The 18,238-nt window shown below is 45.0% G+C and overlaps 1 protein-coding gene across 1 annotated transcript; it reads left to right on the top strand.

Moving 5' to 3' along the window:
• Positions 1-779: 779 nt before the first annotated feature.
• LOC110523399 (substance-P receptor) lies at positions 780-10,539 on the top strand. Its single transcript, XM_021602066.3, has 7 exons — positions 780-1,472; positions 1,617-1,792; positions 3,916-4,119; positions 8,549-8,699; positions 9,102-9,307; positions 9,732-9,834; positions 10,073-10,539. The coding sequence occupies exons 1-7, from the start codon at positions 1,242-1,244 to the stop codon at positions 10,283-10,285; spliced, it is 1,284 nt and encodes a 427-aa protein (XP_021457741.3). The 5' UTR covers positions 780-1,241; the 3' UTR covers positions 10,286-10,539.
• Positions 10,540-18,238: the final 7,699 nt, after the last annotated feature.

Below are 18,238 nucleotides of genomic sequence, written 5' to 3'. Positions count from 1 at the left end.
CATTGTGAGCTATTGTTTGTTTTGTGACACACTTCTATTTGGAGAGCTGTTCTTCCCGTAATTGAATCCTCCCGTGTATGATAGTTTTTGCCTGCCTCACTAACGACACATTTAGCCTATTCCCTGTCTGTACTTTATCGGATTTCCTGTTATCTACCCATTGCCTGATCTCCCGGACGACGTTACTAGCCGTTTCCCTGCCTGTACTGTTGCCTTTTTGGACCCCCTGTGTATGACCTTCCGCCTGACCCTGGACCCAGCTACCTTCCTCCTCCTGTGGTCATTTACAAACAAACACCTGCTGCGCCCTGCGCTTGAAACCAGCTCTCTGTCTCCCATCATGTTCATTGCAGAGAGATAAATTGAGCAACATAGGGAGAGAGGAAATTAAGAGAAAGAGTTGAAATAGCAGACTGAACTCCAGATGTCTGACTGCAGGCAAAGGCATCGATTAATGTGACCCACTCAAAAGACCATAGGCTATTTCATAGATGCAGAAAACACTACTTCCAGAGAGAGAAAGAGAGACATTTCAGAGATTTCCATCTGACTCTATCTACACCTTACCTTGCTCACTGAGGGAAATCACAAAATAATACATAAACCATTCTTATATATGCACTTCACCTCAAACATATTCCTCGTTGTGTGTGTGTGTGTGTGTGTATGTGTATGTGTATGTGTATGTGGCTGTGGCTGTGGCTTTTACGCGCGTGCGTATTTGACTCGAGTGTCTGTGTGCGGCATGGGTATGTCAAATGCTTGGCTTTGTGATGAGCGCATAGTGTGCGTCCTTCCCAGCCTGTGCGCGACAAGAAAAAAGGTTTACTGTTAACGGGAAAGTAAACACGAATATGGAGAACGAAGACCATTTCAATCCCAAAGCTTTTCACCTGTAACTCAAATTACAAAACTTTCTTGTCCATTTGGGAGAGAGAAGTGCGTACATCTGACAAGTGAGACGGTCAACAGAAGAAAGTAACTAGACTGTTTTTACTACTGCGATATTCGCCCAGATCAACATTCCATTCACTTTCTTTTTTCGGTTACTATCAACATATTTGGGGGTTTATAACCCTCAGCATCAAAGCTAAACCTCAGAAGATGGTTTTGTTGTGAAACGATCACACAAGGTTAGGCTACTGGGAATATCTCTATTTATTCTTCAAATATAATATTTATTATTTTAGCTATTACTATTTGGATTATTACTCTTTCAACACAAAATATCCGATCTAAAGATGGACTCGTTTTTGAACACCACGGATAACTACCTTTCCATTAACGCCACTAACGGCTCCGGTTTGAACGACACAGAGGGATATAACCAGTTCGTGCAGCCGATCTGGCAGATCGCTCTCTGGGCCATCGCCTACTGCAGCATGGTGTGCGTCTCGGTGATCGGTAACCTGGTGGTCATCTGGATCATCCTCGCGCACAAACGCATGAGGACCGTGACCAACTACTTCCTGGTAAACAAACACATGTAAAATGATAAAGAACGAGAGAGCTAGGACAGACGTTATGTAATCATTTCCAAATTAATGTATTTTATTTTTAAAATATCACCAGTGAATGTGAACTTGTTTGTGTGTCCGTTGTCTTTCTCCTCCCAGGTGAACCTAGCCTTTGCAGAGGCATCTATGTCTGCCTTCAACACAGTGATAAACTTTGCATACAGCATCCATAACGAGTGGTACTTTGGTTTGGGCTACTGTCGGTTCCATAACTTCTTCCCCATTGCAGCAGTCTTCACCAGCATATACTCCATGACCGCCATAGCACTGGAAAGGTGAGCTGTGTGTGTGTGTGTGTGTGTGTGTGTGTGTGTGTGTTTGTGTGTGTGTGTCCGTGCATGGGTGCACTCTACTGTGTGTTTGTTTTCACTAGAATCTACTCTATGACTGCCATAGCTCGGAACCGGTAAGCGGCCCTAAATGCTGTAGAGATCCCTTCTCCAACCCTGCTTCTCTCTCATATAATGTCATCAGTATGTCGCCACAGCCTCAGTGTGTGAGAGCTGCGTTTTCCTTCACATCATCCCTGCTCCTCTCCCTTCCATCCTTCCAACACCGTCCATCATTCTGGGTTCACTGTCAGAACACAGATCTCCTTTCTTCAGTGTGTCAGAACAATCTGAACATTCTTGCATTAGTGAAGTAGAGAGAGAAAGAGAGCAGCCCTTCCCCCAGATGACCCCAGGCTCCCCGGGAGTGTAAACAACAGGTGTGTTTGTAAACCGCTGTGTCTGAAGAGGATCGATTTTACCTCAACAGGCAGAGAAAGCGAGAGATAGAGAGGGAGGCAGGGATAGGGAGAGTGAGAGAGAGGGGGAAGGAAAAAATGGGAAGGGGTGATAATCAAGAGGGAAGGAGAGGGGAAGAGAGGAAGAGAGGAGGAGAAGAGGTGGAAGGGATTAAGGAGAGAAAGGGCAAAGGGAGAAGAAGAGAGAAACGGTGAAGAAAGAGAGAAAGGAAGATGATAGTTTTGGCATCACCCCATCTCCTTGTCTTGATTAGAAAAGTAAATCACATCAGTGAAGCAACACAACGAGAGGAGAGGATGAGAGAAGGAGAGGAGGGTAGAGGAGGCGAGGAGGAGAGGAGGGTAGAGGAGGCGAGGAGGAGAGGAGAGGATGAGAGAAGGAGAGGAGGGTAGAGGAGGCGCGGAGGAGAGGAGGAGAGGAGGGTAGAGGAGGCGAGAAGGAGAGGAGAAGGATCAGATACACTCACATCAACTCTGCATGATTACCTTTCATTAGAGCTTGGAGGAACACACACACAGTGCAGTGTCTCTTCTCCATCTGTCACCAGAATGTAGCTGTTGTGCTAAAGAAGTTGAACTATCAGTAATTGCCAATTAAATTAAACCAGTGGAATGTAAAACTAATCGGAGCCATGTCTGTATCCCCTGGTGTCCCCTCAGTAGCGAGCGTGTGTGTATATATAAATGTGTGTCTGTGTTACAGTAATGTGCCTGTGTGTATAGCAGTGTGTGTGTGTGTGTGTGTGTATAACAGTGTGCGTGTGTGTATAACTGATTACTATGTGTGTGTATTACTGATCTGTGTGTATTACTGACCTCTCTGTGTGTGTGTGTGTGTGTGTGTGTGTGTGTGTGTGTGTGTGTGTGTGTGTGTGTGTGTGTGTGTGTGTGTGTGTGTGTGTGTGTGTGTGTGTGTGTGTGTGTGTGTGTGTGTGTGTGTGTGTGTGTGTGTGTGTGTGTTACTGATCTCTCTGTGTGTGTGTATATTACTGATCTGTGTGTGTGTAGTACTGATATCTGTGTGTGTGTATTACAGTGTGTGTGTGTGTGTGTGTGTGTGTGTGTGTGTGTGTGTGTGTGTGTGTGTGTGTGTGTGTGTGTGTGTGTGTGTGTGTGTGTGTGTGTGTGTGTGTGTGTTACTGATCTCTCTGTGTGTGTGTATATTACTGATCTGTGTGTGTGTAGTACTGATATCTGTGTGTGTGTATTACAGTGTGTGTGTGTGTGTGTGTGTATTACTGACCTCTGTGTGTCAAAATCGAATTAAAATCAAATCAAATTGTATTTGTCACATGCTTCATAAACAACAGGTGTAGAATAACAGTGAAAGGCTTACTTACGGGCCCTTCCCAACAATGCAGAGAGAAAGATACAACAACAAAATAGTGACAGGAGGATTAAATACACACTGAATAATGAGTAACAATGACGGGAAAGTGAGTGTGTGAGTGTGTGTTAGAGAGAGCATATGTGCGTGTGTGTGTATGAATGTGTGTGTATGAGTGTGTGTGTGTGTGCGTGTGCGTGTGTGTGTGTAGAGTCTCATGTTTGTGCATAAAGTCAGTGCAAGAGAGTTAGTGCAAAAATTAAAATCCCACATGTGTGTGTGTGTAACTAGTCACTTTGTGTGTGTTTTTGTGTGTGTTCCAGGTACATGGCTATCATCCACCCCCTGAGGCAGAGGTTGTCTTCAGCAGAGACCCGTGTAGTGATCGGAGGGATCTGGGTGTTAGCTCTACTATTGGCCTTCCCCCAGTACTACTACTCAGCTACTGACCAGCTGCCTGGTAGGACTGTTTGTTACATCCAATGGCCTGAATACACCAATGACACAACCATGGACTTCAAAAAGATGTGAGTACTGACACACACACACACACACACACACACACACACACACACACACACACACACACACACACACACACACACACACACACACACACACACACACACACACACACACACACACACACACACACACAAAGGTGTTTGAAGGAAGCGTAATCTTCAGGAGGTTCACTACACATTAGAGAATAAACTGAATTATTTTCTGTCTGTAGAATCTGATTCACTACTCACATCCTTTTTCTGTCTCCCAACTTCTGGATGAATAGGCCGAGCGTCTTTCTGCTGTTTGTCTCCTTGTAATGTAGCGTCCTAGTGGATTTATTCATGAATCTATCCAACCTCTATTAGTCAGGAGACTGATTTAGAACCAAACAGATAACAGGTGTTCAGTCTGTGGGGGTTATTTGTTATGAATAACCTCTGTTAGACAGAGGTCCTCGGACTTCAAGGACTTTCATTAATTGCATTGTTATTACTGTTTTTCTGTTTTGTTGTGTTGTTTATTGATGCTGTGTGATCATCTCTCTATATATATAGCATTTTATTTATCACACAGAAAACAAGACAATTCAAATCAATGATATATTAAAGAGATGAATAACCATCTTTAACAGTCTAGACTTCCTAGACAGCCATGTTCCAAACTGTGAAATATAAGTTGTTCTCTATGAATGATAACAGTTTGATATCATTAGTCAACAATGCAGCAATTAAAAAACACAGACTAGACGGTTTAGCTATTAAAAAGTTATTCACTCAGAATTGACTTTACTCATTTTCAGGGCTTTCAAAGTTAACGTGTACGTTTGTTTTGGTGCCGTGAATTGCGTCTGTTTTTCCTTCCACGGATTGGTGCGTATGTCACGGGTCGTTTTTAACTACTCGCGAGCCGCTATTTTTTTGGTTTGATAACAAACAACATCGTTTAGCTAGCTAGCAACCTGATAACATGACCACTGACTAGGCTATGCACAAATGGAGATGGCACAGGACGAACTGAACAGGAATAGACTCCTCAATGAGATGCTTCAAAGGTGGGCTGCATTTGCAAGAGTGGGGTGTGTATGATTGTGTGAGAGAGGATGTGTGTTTCAAGTTTTTAATTGTCATGTGCACAGGAGTGGAACAGTATCCAATTGAGTAAAAGTAAAGATACCTTAATAGAAAAGGAATCAAGTAAAAGTGAAAGTCATCCAGTAAAATACTACTTTAGTAAAAGTCTAAAAGTATTTTGTTTTATATATACTTAAGTATCAAAGGTAAATGTAATTGCTAAAATATACTTAAGAATCAAAATGAAAAGTAAAAGTACATATCATTTAAAATTCATTATATTAAGCAAACCAGATGGCACCATTTTCATATTTGTTTTATTTATGGATAGCCAGGGGCACACTCCAACCCTCAGACATGATTCACAAACCAAGCATTTGTGTTTAGTGAGTCCAGAGGATCAGAGGCAGTAGAGATGACCAGGGATGTTCTCTTGATAATTGTGTGATTTGGACCATTTTCCTTTCTTGCTAAGCATTCCAAATGTAACGAGTACTTTTGGTGTCAGGGAAAATGAATGGAGTAAAAATTACATTATTTTCTGTAGTGAAGTAAAAGTAAAAGTTGTCAAAAATATAAATAGTAAAGTAAAGTACACATACCCCAAAATACTACCTAAGTAGTACTTTACACCGCTGCATGTGCACTAGTACAGTGAAATGCCTTTCTTACTGGCTCTATCCGAACTCTTATATAGGTGTCATAACCAGCCATAAAATAACGCAATATATGTCACTACAGGTGTATGTCGGTCATGACAGTTTTATGACCATATTATGACAAGTTATGTCAGCTTTTATGACATATTATGACATGGTTATGGCGCAGGTGTTAAATTTCAAGAACATTGATAAGAGGGAGTAGGCCTACTGAAACATTGATACGAGGGAGTAGGGCTGCTGAAACATTGATAAGAGGGAGTAGACTACTATAACATTGATAAGAGGGAGTAGACATACTGAAACATTGATAAGAGTTAGTAGACATACTGAAACATTGATAAGAGGGAGTAGGCCTACTGAAACATTAATAAGAGTTAGTAGGCCTACTGAAACATTGATAAGAGGGAGTAGGTCTACTGACACATTAATAAGAGCGAGTAGACTACTATAACATTGATAAGAGGGAGTAGGCATACTGAAACATTAATAAGAGGGAGTAGACATACTGAAACATTGATAAGAGGGAGTAGGTCTACTGAAACATTAATAAGAGTTAGTAGGCCTACTGAAACATTGATAAGAGGGAGTAGACTACTATAACATTGATAAGAGGGAGTAGGCATACTGAAACATTAATAAGAGGGAGTAGACTACTATAACATTGATAAGAGGGAGTAGGCATACTGAAACATTAATAAGAGGGAGTAGACATACTGAAACATTGATAAGAGGGAGTAGGTCTACTGAAACATTAATAAGAGGGAGTAGACTACTATAACATTGATAAGAGGGAGTAGACATACTGAAACATTGATAAGAGGGAGTAGGCCTACTGAAACATTGATAAGAGGGAGTAGACTACTATAACATTGATAAGAGGGAGTAGACCTACTGAAACATTGATAAGAGGGAGTAGACATACTGAAACATTTATAAGAGGGAGTAGACATACTGAAACATTGATAAGAGGGAGTAGGGCTGCTGAAACATTGATAAGAGGGAGTAGACCTACTGAAACATTGATAAGAGGGAGTAGACATACTGAAACATTGATAAGAGGGAGTAGACCTACTGAAACATTGATAAGAGGGAGTAGGTCTACTGAAACATTGATAAGAGGGAGTAGACCTACTGAAACATTGATAAGAGGGAGTAGACATACTGAAACATTGATAAGAGGGAGTAGACCTACTGAAACATTGATAAGAGGGAGTAGACATACTGAAACATTGATAAGAGGGAGTAGACCTACTGAAACATTGATAAGAGAGAGTAGACCTACTGAAACATTGATAAGAGGGAGTAGACATACTGAAACATTGATAAGAGGGAGTAGACCTACTGAAACATTGATAAGAGGGAGTAGACATACTGAAACCTTGATAAGAGGGAGTAGGTCTACTGAAACATTGATAAGAGGGAGTAGGGCTGCTGAAACATTAATAAGAGGGAGTAGGCCTACTGAAACATTGATAAGAGGGAGTAGGGCTGCTGAAACATTGATAAGAGGGAGTAGGCCTACTGAAACATTGATAAGAGGGAGTAGGCCTACTGAAACATTGATAAGAGAGAGTAGGCATACTGAAACATTGATAAGAGGGAGTAGACCTACTGAAACATTGATAAGAGGGAGTAGGCCTACTGAAACATTGATAAGAGGGAGTAGGCCTACTGAAACATTGATAAGAGGGAGTAGACATACTGAAACATTGATAAGAGGGAGTAGGCATACTGAAACATTGATAAGAGGGAGTAGGCATACTGAAACATTGATAAGAGGGAGTAGGCCTACTGAAGCATTAGGAGCATTAATAGCTGTAGCTATATTAGTGCCTTGCGTGCTGTTTATGGTGAAAATGCTATTAAAACATTCTCATGTAGATCATTTGGTGTTTCCGTCCCTTCAATGCATAGTATGCCTGTAACTCAATGCACTGCTTTTTAAATATATATATTTTTCTTTAGGGACACATTTAGGGCAATTAACTAATGCCTTTAACTCAATTAATTATTTGAATTGTTTGACAGCCCTACTAATTATTTGTCGTTATGGTCCTGACTTTTTCCTAGTTCTCTCAGGCCCGGATTCAATCTGATCGCAGGTTATAAGCATTGCGAATTTTAAAGGCAATGTTCCCCTCGTTCGTGGAGATCCCATTCCCAGGAAAACATTACATATGCTGCACAATCTTAAATTCCCTTTAAAAGTCGTAATGCCTATAGCCCTCAATCGGATTGAATCCCAGCCTCACTCGTTTCACAGTTCTCTCTCTCTGTCCCGACATTTTCTCCTTCTCTCTATCACTCATTCTCTGTGTTTCTCTCTCTCCATCTACCCATGCTCTCCCCCGTGTGTGTGTGTGTGTGTGTTATTTAGTATTACCATTAGTCTCAGGTGTTCAGGGGAATGAAGTCATTTCCATAAGCAGCAGAGTCCCTGTAGTTCGTCTGATGTTAGGAGTTAGGGGCTAGGGCTTGATTTAGGCCTCTTTCTTCTGTCTTCCTCAGTAAATTGATTTCACATCTTTCAGTGAGAGCTGATCTTCTGGGCCGCTACTCCCTGTAGCAAGACTGATAAGGGATCAGCAGACATTGTGTGTGTGTACGTATGTTCGGAGGCAGAGATAAGGAATCAAATCGGAACAGGGTTGACTAGACGAGACCTGAGACCCCAGTCTAACAATCTCATTAGTGTGTGTGTGTCTCTGTCTGTGTAGGTACTCTGTGTCTGTGGTGTTGCTGTACTACTTCCTGCCGCTGTGCATTATGGGATGTGCCTACCTGGTGGTGGGCTCGTCCCTGTGGGCGGGGACTATCCCTGGAGACTCCACCCACCGCTACCGAGAGCAGCTAATCGCCAAACGCAAGGTACACACACACACACACACACACACAAATGCACACGCACGCACACACACACACACACACACACACATACATACTTGGGGCGGCAGGGTAGCCTAGTGGTTAGAGCGTTGGACTAGTAACCGGAAGGTTGCAAGTTCAAACCCCCGAGCTGACAAGGTACAAATCTGTCGTTCTGCCCCTGAACAGGCAGTTAACCCACTGTTCCTAGGCCATCATTGGAAATAAGAATTTGTTCTTAACTGACTTGCCTAGTTAAATAAAAGTAAAACAAAAAAACTCAAGCTCACAGGCAGAACACAATACCTGTAGGGGCACACTCTTACACACAGCAGGGAACCTCTTAAGTGAATATTCTTAGGCAAATCCCTAAATTGCGTTTAACCGACCCCTCCTTCTCTCTAGGTCGTGAAGATGATGATCGTGGTGGTGTGTACGTTTGCAGTGTGCTGGCTGCCTTACCACATCTACTTCCTGCTCCAGCAGTTCCACCCTGACCCCATGCAGCTGTTTGAGTGGCGCTACATCCAGCAAGTCTACCTGGCTGTCCTGTGGTTGGCCATGAGCTCCACCATGTACAACCCTATCATCTACTGCTGTCTCAATGACAGGTAGGTGACTGTACACACCACAGGTGGCTGGTGGCACCTTCATTGTGGAGGATGGGCTCATACTAATGGCTAGAATGGAATGATAGGAGTGGTACCAAACACATGGTCTTTGATACCATTCCATTCAGTCCATTCCAGCCATTAATATTATATGTCCTCTCCTCACCAGCCTCCTGTGGTACACACACAAGCGCAAACACAACAGGCATGACACACACAACAGACACACACACACACACACACACACACACACACACACACACACACACACACACACACACACACACACACACACACACACACATACACACACACACACACACACACACACACACACACACACACACACACTCTCTCCCCATCTCTCTCTCTCTCTCACTCCCCCCTATCTCCCTCTTTCTCTCTCAACCCTCTCTCTGTTCAGATTCAGGGCAGGCTTTCAGCAGGTGTTCTGTTGGTGTCCGTGTGTTCCTGCCGCCTCCTACGAGGGACTGGAACTCAAGTCCACCCGCTACCTACAGACCCAGGTGTGTATAGATTCCCTCTTCTTTCTGGGTGTGTGTATTGTTTATTTAACTAGGCAAGTCGGTTAAGAACAAATTATTATTTTCAATGACGGCCTAGGAACAGTGGGTTAACTGCCTTGTTCAGGGACAGAACGACAGATGTTTTACCTTGTCAGCTCTGGGATTCGATCTTGCAACCTTTCAGTTACTAGTATGAGTGTGTATTTTTAAGTTCTGTCCCAATTATCTCTGTTTCCAGATGAGTGTGTACCGGGCCAGCCGGATGGAGACCAGTATGTCAACAGTTCTGCAGCCCACTGAGGAGAAGCGCTGTGGGGCAGAGCAGCCAGCCAGCCCCCCTATCATCCAGACAACCATGGAGCTCACCTCCACCTCCAACGGCTCAGCCTCACGATCAGCCCTCAACCCCCCCGACAGCCCTGCTTACTACGGCAGACATAACATGGACTAGTGGCCTAACAAACGCCTAACTGAATTAGTCGTGGTTTAATGTCACTTAACCCAGAACTAAAATGTTACGTCATTTGGTCAGCTGCTCGATTAGGTTCTAGTGGGAAGTGTGTTAGAAATGGAGATTTCCGTTTTGTCTCCACTCTCACAAAAGGAAAATCTCAGTCAATCCCTCCCACCCCCTTCTGATATTTTCACCGGTGGTTATCATCCGCCGAAGTAAAGCAGTTTAAGCACCGCCTTCACCCAATCCTGATATGTCCAAATAAACAGTGATGAAAACCCAAACCCCAGAACTATTGCTGCTCGTATCCCATATTATGCCGACAGGTGTACTGTACCAGTTATGTTTACTGTAGGTACTGTCCACGGGAGATTATACGTGGTTTAGTGCACTATAGCCTGAGCTAGTGCTCTATTCTCACACATTCTAATGCCGACACATCGGCTAGGGCTGCCTCAATTCGTTGGGGGATGGACTCTACAAGGTGTCGAAAACATTCCACAGGGATGCTGGCCCATGTTGACTCCAATGCTTCCCTTGCTTTTTTTGTGAGTGTTTTTGTGTGAAAGTCAGGCAGTGTGTTAATTTCTTCATACAAGTGTGTGTGTGTGTGTGTGTGTGTGTGTGTGTGTGTGTGTGTGTGTGTGTGTGTGTGTGTGTGTGTGTGTGTGTGTGTGTGTGTGTGTGTGTGTGTGTGTGTGTGTGTGTGTGTGTGTGTGTGTGTGTGTGTGTGTGTGTGTGTGTGTGTGTGTGTGTGTGTGTGTTTTTCCGGGAGGTGATGTGTGTTGGTTCAGCACCTGTTGTCAGGGATTACTGCTCAGAGACGACAATTTGAGGAGCAGTACTCTGTCTGCCTGGTCAGAACAAAGGTCAGATATATATAGACAGGAGAGGAAAGAGGGGGACACAAATAGAGTCTAGAAGAGGGGGGAGGAGAGTAGAGGAAGAAAGGAGGGAAAACAGTGAGACGGGTCAGTTGAAAGAGAGGAGGGATCAGAGTGAGAGGGGTCAGTAGGAAGAGAGGAGGGATCAGAGTGAGAGGGGTCAGTAGAAAGAGAGGAGGGATCAGAGTGAGAGGGGTCAGTAGAAAGAGAGGAGGGATCAGAGTGAGAGTGGTCATTCAAAAGAGAAGAGGGATCAGTGAGAGGGGTCAGTTGAAACAGAGGAGGGATCAGTGTGATAGTGGTAAGTAGGAAGAGAGGAGGGATCTGTGTGAGTGGTCATTCAAAAGAGAGGTGGAATCAGAGTGAGAGTGGTCATTCAAAAGAGAGAAGGGATCAGAGTGAGAGTGGTCATTCAAAAGAGAGAAGGGATCAGAGTGAGAGTGGTCAGTAGGAAGAGAGGAGGGATCAGACTGAGAGGGGTCAGTGAGAAAAGAGAGGAAGGATCAGAGTGAGAGTGGTCAGTAGGAAGAGAGGAGGAATCAGAGTGAGAGTGGTCAGTAGGAAGAGAGGAGGGATCAGAGTGAGAGTGGTCAGTAGGAAGAGAGGAGGGATCAGAGTGAGAGTGGTCAGTAGGAAGAGAGGAGGAATCAGAGTGAGAGGTGTCAGTAGGAAGAGAGGAGAGGTAGAGGAAAAACAGTATACTCTTCTGCCTCTCTAAGCCCCATCTGTATTATATTATATTCATATTTATGTAGTTATCTGTATTACCTCATCTGTTCACACACAGAGTATGGAGCAGGGCCATGGGGGGCTGGCTGCGTGTGTATGTGTGTGTGTGTGTGTGTGTGTGTGTGTGTGTGTGTGTGTGTGTGTGTGTGTGTGTGTGTGTGTGTGTGTGTGTGTGTGTGTGTGTGTGTGTGTGTGCCGATATGTTACTTAGTATGTTACTTAGTATTTTATTTGGTCTGTTACTTAGTATTGTATTTAGTATGTTACTTAGTATGTTATTTAGAATGTTACTTAGTATGGTATTTAGAATGTTACTTAGTATGTTATTTAGAATGTTACTTAGTATGTTACTTAGTATGTTACTTAGTATGTTGTTTAGAATGTTACTTAGTATGTTATTTAGAATGTTACTTAGTATGTTACTTAGTATGTGTCTAGGATTTAATGTGTATGTATAATGTACGTATGTTCTCTATATACATGCTTGGTTCACACAAACACTGGTACTTAAAATCTCTGCCACAGCTGGTGGCTGACGTATCACAGCCAGGTATGACATGCCAAGTGTCACTCAATGCCCAGGTGTGTGTGTGTGTGTGTGTCTTGCTTTGAACACCTGACTGAGCGTCCACCAACTGCTCCTTTCCTACAATGTGTGTGTGTGTGTCTGAACAATGATGCATGCGCGCGCACACACACACACACACACACACACACACACACACACACACACACACACACACACACACACACACACACACACACACACACACACACCTGATTGTCATGCTTTGTTTCAGCTATCTGTGCATGAGGATAAGCGCCAGTGTGATTGATGCATGATTGTCACAAAAAAACTGGACATATGTGACCGTTTAATTTAGAAGGTAAACAAACTATTTCAACTGATTTACCTGAACTGAGAATATTATTTCCTCCATGATTGTCATGGCACACAATGTTTTATAAAGTATAGTCATTTTTATTTTTTCTTATTGAGTGTGTCCTGTGTTTACATAAATGAACATGAAAAGTGAAACAATTTAATGTGTTATGGAATGGTGACTCTGTACTGAATATACAGTATCTATCTATGGTTTTGTTGTGCATCAAAATATGTTGCCCAGAGTTTTACAGTATTCATGTTCGTGTTGTATTGAATGACATTGTAACCATGTCAGCGTCAATGGTGTATAGGTGAGGACGGAGTCAAGCGCAGGAAACAGAACTGAGTAAAAATAACGTACTTTACTCTGGGAAAAGAAACAGTTCAATAAATCCACGTAGGGACAACAAACCCTAACACACAAGACTAACACAAAACAGGAACAATCACGCACAAAACATCATGGAAAAAGAAATGTGGATCGGTGGCAGCTAGAAAGCTGGTGACAACGACTGTCGAACGCCGCCCGACCAAGGAGAGGCACCAACTTCGGCGGAAGTCGTGACAGTACCCCCACCTTGATGCGCGGCTCCAGCAGCGCGCCGACACCGGCCTCGGGGACGACCCGGAGGACGAGGCGCAGGGCGATCCGGGTGGAGACGGTGATATTCCTGTAGTAAGGAAGGGTCCAGGATGTCCTCCACCGGCACCCAGCATCTCTCCTCCACCGGCACACAGCATCTCTCCTCCACCGGCACCCAGCACCTCTCCTCCGGACCATACCCCTCCCACTCCACGAGGTACTGAAGGCCCCTCGCCCGACGCCTAGACTCCATGATGGCTCGTACGGTATTCGCCTGGGCCCCCTCGATGTCCAGAAGGGGCGGAGGAACCTCCCGCACCTCGGACTACTGGAGCGGACCAGCCACCACCGGCCTGAGGAGAGACACATGGAACGAGGGGTTAATACGATAATCAGGGGGAAATTGTAACCTATAACATACCTCATTCAGTCTCCTCAGGACTTTAAATGGCCCCACAAACCGCGGACCCAGCTTCCGGCAGGGCAGGCGAAGGGGCAGATTTCGGGTAGAGAGCCAGACCCGGTCTCCCGGTGCATACACCAGGGCCTTACTGCGGTAACTCTCTCCACCTGCCCATTACTTTCGGGGTGAAACCCTGAGGTAAGACTGACCGAGACCCCCAGACGTTCCATGAACGCCCTCCAGACCATTGATGTGAACTGGGGACCCCGATCAGACACTATATCCTCAGGCACCCCGTAGTACCGGAAGACATGTGTAAACAGGGCCTCCGCAGTCTGTAGGGCCTTAGGGAGACCGGGCAAAGGAATGAGACGGCAGGACTTAGAAAACCGATCCACAACAACCAGAATCGTGGTTCCCTTGTGAAGGAGGAAGATCCGTCACAAAATCCACCGATAGGTGGGACCACGGCCGTTGTGGAACGGGTAGGGGTTGTAATTTCCCTTGGGTTAGGTGTCTAGGTGCCTTGCACTGAGAGCACACCGAGCAGGAGGAAACATACACCCTCACGTCCTTAGCTAAAGTGGGCCACCAGTACTTCCCACTAAGACAGAGCAGTGTCCGACCGATGCCAGGATGACCAGAGGAGGGTGACGTGTGAGCCCAACTATGAACGCTAAGGAGGGATCAGGATGAGCCAACACAGGAGCCGAGGTAAACAGAGCCTTCAGTTGACAAAAGCTCTGTTCGCCCCAGCTGTCCACTGCAGTCGCACCGGTCCCCCCTTCAGCAAAGAGGTAATGGGAGCCGGTGGCAGCTAGAAAGCCGGTGACGACGACTGCCAAACGCCGCCCGAACAAGGAGAGGCACCAACTGCAGCGGAAGTCGTGACAGACCATTATATTTTTCTACCTGACTGAAGTATGATTACATATTATTTACCATATCAAACAGTAGCTAGACATCATTCTGTCAAAATAGTAAAAGTTGTGAATTATCTGAAGAATCCTGCTGATACACCACAAATAAACATATTTATGATACAGAAAACTTTCTAAAGTAGTACATTATATCAAGATAAAATGAGGAACGTTAACTTGGAAAGTTGACGTTCTCTAAATGGCTGTCTTGACAGACATCCTAGCCTTTAGGACAATCCATTCCACAGGAGGACAGACTGTCTGTGTTCAGCATATCCATCAGTCTGATCAGAAAACCTGGAAAGTAGTGCAGTATATGGGGAAGGGACCTAACGACAACAACATGAGGAAAGTTAACTGTCTGTGAGTCCCAGACAATCCATTCCACAGGAGGACAGGCTGTCTGTATGGAGAGATGCTGTTAACAGCCCATCGATTCGTCTGATCAGTAAATCCATTCAAGTCTCTGTCTGTCTGTGTCTGTCTTGTCTGCCTGTCCATATGGCTGTCTGTGTCTGTCTTGTCTGCCTGTCCATCTGTCTATCTGTGTTGGTCTTGTCTGCCTGCCCATCTGTCTGTCTGTGTCTGTCTTGTCTGCCTGTCCATCTGTCTGTCTGTGTCTGTCTTGTCTGCCAGCCCATCTGTCTATCTGTGTTGGTCTTGTCTGCCTGCCCATCTGTCTGTCTGTCTGTCTTGTCTGCCTGCCCATCTGTCTGTCTGTGTCTGTCTTGTCTGCCTGCCCATCTGTCTGTCTGTGTCTGTCTTGTCTGCCTGCCCATCTGTCTGTCTCTGTCTGTCTTGTCTGCCTGCCCATCTGCCTGTCTGTCAGGTGGTCTCTGAGACGAGAACTCCACAGGAACAACAACTCCAGTCTCATTTTAGGTCTGCCAAAATTCAGTCAGTTGCTATTAAATCTAAACCGTCCCACTGATTTTATGGCAGTTAAAACTCCTGCTAAAGCAAACAGTCTAAGTGAGCACACATTTTCATTTCAATTGATTGTAAATGAAATGAGGCTAATGTACACCATCTGTGACTGCATGTTCTGCCATGATGAGTGTGTCCGTTCGTGTGAGTTACGATAGTGATTGGGAGCTGATAGTGATTGGGAGCTGTTATGTTGTGTTGGCAGTTGGTGTGTAAATGAAGAGGAGACCAGGCTGGTTGTTTCTACAGATATGACATTACTCCTGTGTTATTATTCAATAATGACAGATCCTTTTAGTGCTCCTCTGTGTTCAGACCAGACGGTGTGACAGAGCTGGTATTGAGGACGGGTGGGGGTCTTCTGTTTGGCTAGGCCAGGTTGTTATGGTTACAGCTACTCTATGTGAACCCATCTGCTTTAGTGTGTGAACACGTACTTGTGTATAAATTGCAGGTCATTTCCTATAGACATCTAGAGTCGAAGGAGAAGAGAGACAGGAAGCTGCCAATAGCTGAATATACTCAGTGGGCAGTTTATTAGGTACACCACTCTGTTCACAATGGTTCGCTCCTACAGACACTGAGTCACGTGGTTGTGGCTTGCTATATAAAGCAGGCAGATAGGCATCGAGGCATTCAGTTACTGTTCGTCTAAACGTTAGAATGGGAAAGATGAGTGACATAAGCAACTTTGAGTGTGGTATGATCATCGGTGCCAGGCGTGTCGATTCCAGTAGCTCCGAAGCAGTTGGCGTCCTGGGCTTTTCACGCACGACAGTTCTGGGTTAAGCAAGCTTACAGGCGGGCCATAAACAGGCAAATAACGGCACAGTACAACAGTGGCCTGCAGAGCGGCATCTCGGAACACACAACTCATCTGTCTTTGTCACGGATGGGCTATTGCAGCAGATGACCACACCAGGCTCCACTCCGATCAGAAGCGGCTGCAGTGGGCACGCCATCACCAACACTAGACAATTGAAGAGTAGAAAAACATTGCCGGGTTCGACGAATCCAGTCAGGATTTGGCCAAACAGCTTGAGTTCAAGGCCCCATCCTGCCTGGTGTCAAAGGTACAAGCTGGTGGTGGTGGTGTAATGGTGTAGGGAATAGCACACTTTTGGTCCCTTGATACCAAATTAGCTACGTTTCTATGCCCCGAAGAATACAGTAGGAGGAGGCAATGGGGGGTCCGACACGGAACGAAATGGGTGTACCTAATAAACTGGCCACTGAGTGCAGCTCTCATATCAACGTGCCACATATAACAGCAACACATACACATACGAATATGTTAAAGCAAATACTGTCCGTCATTGGTTGACACCAGACACTTGATCATTGGAGAAAACGTCCACTAAATTAGTTGTTCTGTTGTCGCTCTGTCCAATGCGTCATGTTGATATGTGCGTTGCTAGTGAATTACAAGTGCATTTTATAGCATAACCTGAAAACCAGGGATTGTGGCATCTGTGTGATGCAAACACAAACATCTCTTCGCAAGAGTTTATTTTCTAGTTTTTTTCAGACAGTTACTGTATCACCCATGCACCTGCACCTGCACTTCAAGAGTGCAGGTGCAGGTGTCTGTTTATTCTGAACTGATGTTCACACTTCTAAAGCCTGTGGAAGAGCTGGGTGATATGGAGGGAGGGATGAAGGGATGGAGAAAGGGTTCAGAAAGCGGGCAAGTTCAAATAACACACACCTGCATAGAGACACACCTGCATAGAGACACACCTGCAAGTACACACATAAACATGCACCTGCATGCACACAGAGGGGACAGACAGACAGACACTCAGATTAGCCAAAGGTTTAGCAGCTCTGAATGCTACCAGACGACTCGCTCCTCCCCTCTTTCTTCCACATTATTTTTCTCTCCCTCCCGCTCTCTCTCTTCTGATCTCTCAGCTTTAATAGATTCCTTCCTCGCTTGTTTAGCTGACTGCTGTCCTGTTTCATTCCTCTCTTTTAGACAATGTTTCCACGTTAACGGAGACTGCATTTATGGTAAATGCTGCATATGTCGGCTCAATCGGAAGTTAATTTTACATTTCTATATCTGAATCTGTAACGCTTCAGTTTTGCTCTCTTTCCCACATCCCTCTTTCTTTTGTCCCTTTCTGTCCTGTCCTCTCAGGCTGGCTCATCTTTTGTCCCCTTCTGTCCTGTCCTCTCAGGCTGGCTCATCTTTTGTCCCCTTCTGTCCTGTCCTCTCAGGCTGGCTCATCTTTTGTCCCCTTCTGTCCTGTCCTCTCAGGCTGGCTCATCTTTTGTCCCCTTCTGTCCTGTCCTCTCAGGCTGGCTCATCTTTTGTCCCCTTCTGTCCTGTCCTCTCAGGCTGGCTCATCTTTTGTCCCCTTCTGTCCTGTCCTCTCAGGCTGGCTCATCTTTTGTCCCCTTCTGTCCTGTCCTCTCAGGCTGGCTCATCTTTTGTCCCCTTCTGTCCTGTCCTCTCAGGCTGGCTCATCTTTTGTCCCCTTCTGTCCTGTCCTCTCAGGCTGGCTCATCTTTTGTCCCCTTCTGTCCTGTCCTCTCAGGCTGGCTCATCTTTTGTCCCCTTCTGTCCTGTCCTCTCAGGCTGGCTCATCTTTTGTCCCCTTCTGTCCTGTCCT

The sequence above is a fragment of the Oncorhynchus mykiss genome, chromosome 5 (genome assembly GCF_057628025.1).
Source record: "Oncorhynchus mykiss isolate SJ-2025 chromosome 5, ASM5762802v1, whole genome shotgun sequence".
Classification (NCBI taxonomy): domain Eukaryota; kingdom Metazoa; phylum Chordata; class Actinopteri; order Salmoniformes; family Salmonidae; genus Oncorhynchus; species Oncorhynchus mykiss.
This window is presented reverse-complemented; position numbering and strand designations above follow the sequence as displayed.